At 39.4% G+C, this 9,074-nt stretch overlaps 1 protein-coding gene across 2 annotated transcripts in view; it reads right to left on the bottom strand.

The window, feature by feature from the left end:
- Positions 1–1,071: 1,071 nt before the first annotated feature.
- GOLPH3 (golgi phosphoprotein 3) overlaps positions 1,072–9,074 on the bottom strand; it is a 31,137-nt gene continuing 23,134 nt past the window's right edge. For both annotated transcript variants that reach the window (XM_025895621.2, XM_018077281.3), the window contains exons 3-4: positions 8,049–8,163; positions 1,072–4,890 (exon numbers count right to left, since the gene is read on the bottom strand). In XM_025895621.2, coding sequence (XP_025751406.1) covers positions 4,466–4,890; positions 8,049–8,163 — 540 coding nt within the window. In that variant the 3' untranslated portion in view covers positions 1,072–4,465. The remainder of the gene's footprint in view (positions 4,891–8,048; positions 8,164–9,074) is intronic.

Below are 9,074 nucleotides of genomic sequence, written 5' to 3'. Positions count from 1 at the left end.
AGTGTGGTGTCTGGAAACCCATCTCACACTGGGTTGAGATGTGGGAGGGGGTTTGGACTAGGGAATTGGATTTTGAGGCTCTCAAACCATGACACCCTGGAACAGCTTAAGGCCATTTCCTCTCATCACTGGTTCCCCGGGAGAACAGACTGACCCCCACAACGCTGCAAACTCATTTCAGGTGGTTGTAGAGAATGATAAGGTCTCTCCTGAGCCTCCTCTTCTCCAGGATAAACACCTCCAGCTCCCTCAGCTGAAGCAGCAAATTGTTTGGAAGCACAGAAATGTGGGGGCAGGGGAGAGAGCCAAAGGCTACTATTTATCAGCATTTCTTTTCCTATTCTTTTCTGCTGTTCTAGGAGCCAGGTTTTCCTGTGTTCCCACAGAAGGTTTCTCCTCCTGGGTCAGAAGGCACTTCTTACTTTCCACAGGCTTCATGCTGCTGCTCTGTAAGCAGGAGAAAACAAGACCCTTTGGGAGGAAAATCCAGATGTTATTCAGAGATGAACATGGGCAGCAGCTCTGACCATGCTTCTTCCCCAAAGACCCCCTCTCACTCCAATCCAAGGCAGCTGCCTCCTGCACGTACCTGAAATCACTTCATATTTGATACTTACAAAGCACCTGAAAGCATCTCATTTTACAGAATCACATAATCAATTAGGTTGGAAAAGACCTCTCAGATCATCGAGTCCAACCTATGATCAAATAACACCCTGTCAACTAGTCCATGGCACCAAGTGCCACATACAGTCTTTCCTTACACACCAAGTTATTAGGCTGTTATATATATTAAGCATTGCTATAAAATAAACAAGTTCCTTTTTCAAGAAATTCATACTTCTCTGAAACTGGAAACATCTCCCCCATAGAGAAAGACAGATGGCCAAGCTTGGGTCACCTGAAGTGCTTGAAGCCCAGCTGAGGCAGAACTGAGGCTTTGATGAAAATCTTGAGTTCTGTTTCCCAAACTGGTGAATACCAGTCACTGGAAAGTACTGAGCAAATGAAAAAAATAACCCAAACCTTTAGGTATTGCATGCATGCGATAACACATTAACCACCTGCAGCTCATAGCATGAAAGGGTCTTTATTTTATTACAGTACAGATTCAGTCCAGTTCACAGAGAACACATCAGTCAATACATATCTTCACTTTGTAGGAGAAATGGGCATGAACACGTGAGCACTCAGTCACCAGCCTTGTATCACCACTTTATGCACGTTTTGCCTCAAAAGCATCATTTATGGCACACAGGTTTCACCAGCATTCCATGTAATAGCACTGCAACATCAGCCCAGAGACACAGGAGAGGAGGATGTAAACCTCAAGGACTGTGAAACTATGGATATATATGCACTGCTTGGGGATTTAACTTTCAAAATCCTGGTTTCGACTTGAAAGTTTGTTTTAAAATAACATGTCCCTGAATAATATATGTTTTTCCTTGAGGCACATGTTCAAGTTCAGGCTATGGATAACAGTCTTCACTTCAAGCAGCCACTGAGAGCTGAGGATTTGGAGCAGACAGCTGTCTGGAAACCAGGTTTCCACGAGCTGCAGTAGCAGCTAACAGGTAGAAGGGCACCTGAACTTCAAGCAGAACAAAGCAGTCTCCCATGTTTAACCATTTTATTGGATCCTGAAATAGGAATGAAGGCAACCATGTCAGCTAAATCAGTTCCTGTCAAACTACCAAACTTACCTTCCTTGAGGCTTTGGGCTTTTTGAAGCACTACATAGGACTTAAGACTCCAAAAGCTCATCTATCTCCCACATCCAGGCTTACAACAGGGGGTTCAGCAAAAGACACTGTTGCTCTTCACAAACCCGTTGTTGCTTACATCACATTTCTTTGACATGTCCAGCACCAACTCTCCCCATCATGGTCAGAGGTACTATCTTTAAGCAAAATAAAGCTGATAAATACTGTGTGCAGTTATCCCCTATGTGGAAATAAAAAAAGTCAAAAAATCCCAAATCATCTTTTGAGAGGGGGGATTAAAGCATGACTTCTTTTAAACCATATTGGTTTATCGCCCTGTAAGGGTGATAAAACTCCAATATCCCCCATAACGAAACTTGAAATCAGCAGGAACATGGAAAATACTCACAGAAGGAAGATGAGAGGCCAGGAAAAGGACTATGAATGATACTTTCAGTCTGAAGCATGTTTCAAGTAGCTTCGATTTTCAAAGCCATTTTAAAAGTTTTGTGCACAGAACTTGCTCCTGCATACTCCACTATCTTTCTGACCTTTCCACCTAAAGACTTTTTTCTTCTCTCAAAGAGCAACAAAAAATAAGAAAGTGGATCACAGGAGAAAGAGACAATGAAAGCAGTGAGTTAGCATATAATACCAAGTACAGAAAGTAAGCTGCTGTAAGCTGTCCAATATAAGAGCAACATTGCAATTTTCATTTTACCTCCACTTAAAGCAATCATGGTTTGAAATGTTTAAAAAACAATGTCCCCCGTTCATGCCCAAACTCCTCAAAGTTTTAAACACAGCATCTTACAAGTGAGAGAACACTGTCTGTCTTTTTATTTGTAAACCAGAATTTGAAATATCTTACAATATATTTTAATTTCATTTTTCTAAAGAAACAGCATTAAGAACTGAAAGAACAGTGTGCCATTAAGTGTTAAGGACCTGTTGTAAAAACCTTTATTAAAAAAGGTTATATAGGTATGATGAATATAAGTTGTGTTTTAGTGTCAACTATTTAAGCATCTAAATGATTGAAAATGAAGTGCAAAACTGGAAGTCCAGTCACAGATGAGGCTGTAGAGTTGTGCTCAAGATAGAAGAGATCTACCCATGGCAGGCACAGCTGCACACTCACAAATTAACTCAAGTCTGCCCCAGCCATGAATCCTGCAGATCCGAGCGACACCACTGATTAAGTCAGTCTGAACTACTTAATGTAAATTCTCCCTTTCTAATAAGAAGGATATTAACTACAGCTTTCAGTTAGGCAATAAAACCTTTCTAATTAGCAACAAAAAATAAAAGTGACATGCTTACTCTGTTTCAGGCACTTTCAAGATCATAGTTTATTTACTGTAGGTAAAAAGCTAGTATACAGATTAAGGGATCCCTTAAATTTCAACTCTACAGTTATACACCATCTAGTATTCTTGCTCTGAATATTAACCAAAAATGTTTCTAAACACCTGTAAGCCCCACTATAAATCTGCATTGTTATGAGGAAAAAAAAAAATATATAAATCAATGCCTAACTTTTTCAATGCATATTTACACTGTGAAATCAATGGGAAATAACAAGCAGTAGCAAAGAGGCAGCAGATTTTTAAAAGCCAAAGTTTTATATAGGTTTTGGTTTTCTTTTACAGTAGTGTGCTAATCAGCATAATTGTATATATAAAAATTAAAATATAGCAGAGCATCCCATTACAGAAATCTGAATTGTCTGAACTGCAGTCATTACTTGCTAACCATTTACATGCAACACCTGCTAGGACTGACTTTTTGTCTTTAAAGTGTAAAATAGTTTGAGGCTTAAGAGACAAACATTAATTTGTGTACAAATCTAAAACTGCACTTAAGAATGGTACTGGTCACGAGCCTCTTCCACAGAGAGGGGGAAGGAAAGTAAAAGGTACAAACAACAATAGAAAGCAGTCTCTTTCCCTTCACTAATTTTCAAAGGCAATGCATAGACTGAGAATACCTGGATGGCAAACTCTGGAGACTCTGGAAACAAACAGCTTTCACATACAAGACCTTTGCAGGAGGCCTTTCTTTGCATGAAATGGCAACGGCTGACAGCAAATAAGGGGCACCAGGTGTACAGGTAAGTAGGTCTTGCAAAATACTAAGATGGGGCAGTTGTTAATATACAATTTGAACTATATATACAATATAATGGAATGTATCCCCTCACAAAACTGGTTAATGAAACAATTGGACCTTTCTATACTAGCCTTATGACTCAGCTACTGTTCTAATGAAAATATAAGTACACAAGAGACTTGCATGGAAAGTAAAATGTATGGGGCATTTTACAGGAACTATTGACAAAGCTGCTTAATGGCATTTCTGCTTTTAAAGTAATTTTGTTAGATATAATTGAAAACATCTGTATATAAAATGTCCTGACAGACACTTCAACATGGAGCTTTGGTGACTTTAACCATCTCAATAACAAGGTGAAAAATTAAACAGAGTATTTAGGAAAATTCAAACTGAATAGGAAATGGAATGCCAATATGGCAGTTAACCCTTTTTCTGTTGTTTTCAAACAGGAAAGTCTCTTGTACCAGCAGAATCCTGTATACAGACAGACAGAGAAGTAGGGAATACACCAACTTATAGTTCCCATTAAACAGAAGTCAATTTATCATGTGAGAAGGTACAAATGACAGAAAACATGAATAGTCAATAGAAGAGAAACAACTGGTTTACATGAAAGAAGAGAGAACACTTCAGTCTGAACGCAGTTACTTTGTGAAAGCTGCTACGACAGCCCAGAGAACCTCATTCGTGTTGGTTTTCATACATTCAACCTCGGGGTCTAAATCCAGAAGCTGCCGCACTCTCTTTGTGGCTAAATCATACTGCTCATCCAGGAGGGGGGCAAAAGCGTTCTCCAGGACATCCGAGGCGTGGGCTAAGTACACCAGTGCCAGCAGGCGCTTGTCCATGCGGTGGGGGTCGTTCACCCACTTGTCAAGAACTGCTTCTTGAACCTTCTTGATGAGGCGCTGTTTGATGTTGTTGTTGGTGAGAGGGTGGGTAGTCATGTCAAAAAGAAGGAAGTTCTGTTTCTCTGTTGTCAGTACACCTTTTTCCACTAGATTTTTGGCTAACCGTTCACGGACATTTCGTAGCTGGTAGTGCAACTTCAGTGGGTTCCATGTTTCACCTAAAAAGGCAAAAAACCCACAACAGTCAGACAAGGTTTGTACTATTGCAGTGATTTTTTTTCCCCACTCTGTGGTGCAGGAGGAGCTGTCAAATTCATACAAGCTGAGTATTACACTACAACACTGTGCTCCTGTCAGCATTTCTCTGAGCCCTGACCTACCCAGAAAAAGGCACAGAGACAGAAACCAGGAGGGCCTCCTTGGAGGAGCTCTGGGGTACATTTAAAGTTTGGACGAAACGCTGGCTAAGCCATGTCTTGATTAAAAATATGAGAAAGCAGTCTCATAAAACAAAAACCAAACCTGTCACAAAGAAAGAGCTTACTTTTAATAATAAAAATAAAACCAAGCAGCCCCTTACAGTCTTGTGCATTTGTCTGTATCCAGCCTTTTACCATTTCAGAGACTGGAAGAAGTGTCATTGCCTTTGTTTTGCCACACAGGTAGGATCATGCACACCCACCCTGTGCATTTCTTTGTTTCTTCAGCTTTCCACTCTTCTCCTCCTTCCTACCTCCACCAGATGAAACAGTGAACATGCACTGTGTGAGTATGTGTGCAGTGGGTGTGTGCACTATGCATTTTAGGAGGTAAGAAAGAGTATTAAGTATTTCTTACACAGACGGAGGTTTTCTACAAATGATATGAGCATTTCTACACCAAGCTTTTAAAAAATTTATTGGTTAACATACAGTAACAATTACAACAACAACAGTAAGCATAAACCACAGATGACTTCAAGGTGATGGAGGGTGACATACACTGTATTCAAGTAACAGCCAAGTTAAATGAGGTGATTCCAACTGCAGAGTGATAGGCAGAGAACCCACCCAGTCCCTATATATCCCACACGTCACTGAATGTGATTCCTCAGCTGGATCATCCAAACACAAAAAAGTAGTTTCCTTACTACCTTTCACATGGCAAAGATTATTTCCTAGATTTTCCACATTTGTCATGTGGACTAAAGTCAGTGCTGTGGTGACACCTTGTGACCAAGCTCCTCAATTACACAGACACTTGTCCTGACACAGACAGATGTTTGCTACATCTAGAGGAAATATGACATTCTGTTCCCAGCTTCTGTATTCCCTACACTTGCTTCCCTTAGAGGTTATCATATAAACATGGGCCTGGCAAACTTCACCTTACACGTCCATATAAATACTTCCGTGATGGCTTTGAACTCATTTGTACCGTAACTTCAAGCAGCATTCTCCACATTGCTGATAATCACAGATAAAGTAGCTATTTTCCAGGATGGACCTGGGCCTTAAGGCAAAATTCTAAGAGAGTTTATGAATTTATTAAATAAAAGAAAACAAAACCAAAGAAATGAATGAACAAAAAACCCCCAAAACAAACTAACAAACAAAAAAACCCCACACTGAAATATTTTTCTTCAAAGGACAGTCCTCTAAACCACAGGAAATGCAAAGAACACTAATGCCATTCAAGAATTAGTAATTAATAACCATATATAAGTAAAAATGATTGATTCAAGCCTTAGCCACAACACTGATGGTAACTGTCTTCCCAGAGCCAAAGCTCAGCGGGGTCAGAAAAACCTTAGCTTAGCTCAAAGAAAGCCTACAACACTGTTCATTAATTAGCTGACCTTTTTTGAATTAGCCCTAACTTGATGTGCTCTGCACTGGGAAAGAGGGTGAAATGTCAGCACAAATTACATATTTGGGACAAGAAAAATGAATTGGTTTTGCAGGCTGTAAAAGTGAAGGGGAGCTGAGTGAGAACTGAACTGCAAGGCTCTGCAGCAGCCATGCCCGCTCCTGACAAGGGCTGCTTTGTAGTCCTGTCTCCCCACTGCCTGATAGCCAAGGAGCAGGAGAGGATGGATGCCAAGGACCTGAGAATGAACTGGTGCTCAAGGAAAGCTGTTCAAGGTGGTGCAGGACAAATGGAAAGAACAAAGAAAACAAGAAAGCAGAGCAAGGTGGAAAGATTTTGCTCATCTTTGCAGCTCTTACTTACTGCTTGTAAGAAGTGACAGATTTAAATGGGTAAATTCCCAAATCTCATTACCCCAGACCTCCCAGTTCCATCACTGACAAAAGATGTTTGTTTTCCTGTTTGCACAACTGAAGCACAGCTCTTATCTACTCCAAGGAAGCTGCATTTTACATGTTTTGTGAAAGTAGATGAACACTGGTGATCCCTTCTGTCTACAGTTCAGCCTAGAGAAGAGAAGGTTTTAAGGAAACCTTACTGCAGCCTTTCAGTGCTTAAAGGGGGCCTACAGACACTTAAGCATGGCCTGGGACTGAGATAATGGTTTTAAAGTGAAGGAGGTCACTGAGATTGGATACAAGGAAGAAGTTTTTTACAATGAGAGCACTAAACACTAGAACGGATTGTCCAGAGAGGTGGTGGATGCCCCATCCCTGGAAACATCCAAGGTCAGGTTGGATGGGGCTCTGAGTGTCCCGGCCTAGTGGAAGGTGTCCGAGCTAACGACAGGGAGGTTGGACTAAATGGCCTGTAAAGGTCCCTTCCAACCCAAACCTGAATTATTCTATGATAATTGGCATTTCATTTTTTGTGCAACAAGTTACCAGCTATACAGGAAGAGCTTTGTGCAAAGTACTCACCTTGAAGACTTTGTTTTGATCATCGAGAAGTGCCTAACATTTTAAATTATTTATTACATTTCTTCAGTTAATGAAAAAACAGAACTCCTGACTACTGTTTCTTTATGACTAATGGCCAAATCACCCTCAGTTTTTATGTCTGAGCTATGAGCTCCTTATCTCCCTTCTTTATCCAAAGATCCAAATACTGAATCCACACACTTAGGCTCCAAACTTCCACTAACCCTCACTTCCAAATACAGAGAAAGGCAATTACATCTCCAGGGTGCAGTCCTGATTTACTTCAGTCAGTGGAAGACACCTCTTCCACAGTTGAGATGTCCTCTGACACTTCCATACAGATCCTTTCTGTACCAAGTTAAGTCAAAAGCAACAGTTACTTATATTTGATTAAAGGTTACAATCAACAAGAGACTACCCTAGAGGACAGACTAATTAACTTTTTTGCATACTTTCTCTTGAAAAACCTTGCAATATAATCTCTAGTGATGCCAGATAATTAGCTTTATTGGGATAAAAAAAGCAAATACGTTATGTCCAAGGCTTACCACTAAGCAGTTCAATCCAATTTTGTACTGTTTCAGGAGGCTGGGTCTCTTTTATGTGTTTCAGAGCTTCATCAAGCAGAACATCCCCTGTAGGAGCATCTGACTTGCAAATCACCTAGGACAGAATAAAATGCAGTCAGTATTTTGACTTAATTCACATATGACAAAAGCACTCATCGATTAAAAAAAAAAATCTCTTACGAAAAGCAAGGACATTTTTAAAAAGTAAGGAGCTATCTCTTAAGAATATACAACTTAAAAAAAAACAAACCCTAGTTGTTAAAAAAAAATAAGGTTCTAATTCAAAGATATATTAAGTGTGACATTATCTGTAACTTAAATTAACCTTAATGGACTAAAACTATAATATTAACAACACACTTAAAACCTAATTTTTTTAAGGAAAATAAACCACTTACCCAGGCAGGTCATTTGCTAGCTCCTCAAAACAAAGTACACTACACACTCTTAAATTAGTCTCCGATGGCAGTCTATTTTACTGCTTCAAGTCAAGTTATTCAAAATACTTGAGCTAAACAATTAGGTCTTGTGGAAATAAAAAAATTACAAACTGGAAAAGCACAAAAATTATTTTTCTGCTTCCGGATATTAATGGATAAAAATAGGTTCAAGGCAACATCTGCAAGTTTTACAACTCTGAAGAACATACTGCCCCATAACACTGTTCCACCCATTAACAGTAAAACCGTTTGTATAAGGGAAAATACATATGTACTAATAAACCTCTTAATATGCAACAATAAATGTTATTTCATAACTTCTAAAATTATTTGGGAGTTCCCTCAAGAAAGCACAAGAGAACAACCAAACAATTTATTCAGAATAATACAATAAAATTTAAGAATTTGAGTAACTGCTTGTTTATCAGTATACGTCGTATCATAAACCAGCCAAAATACAATTTCTTTACTGGTGGGAAAATAAGGAGCACTAAATGAAAACTTACAGATTAAGCTAGCCCAGGTCAACATGTTTAAATCAAATCTGTCTTTCGTTATTAACAGA

The sequence above is a fragment of the Manacus vitellinus genome, unplaced genomic scaffold (assembly GCF_001715985.3).
Source record: "Manacus vitellinus isolate BGI_N305 unplaced genomic scaffold, ASM171598v3 scaffold_36_pilon, whole genome shotgun sequence".
Lineage (NCBI taxonomy): Eukaryota > Metazoa > Chordata > Aves > Passeriformes > Pipridae > Manacus > Manacus vitellinus.
The sequence above is the reverse complement of the archived record's forward strand: the minus strand, read 5'-3'. Positions and strand labels throughout refer to the sequence as shown.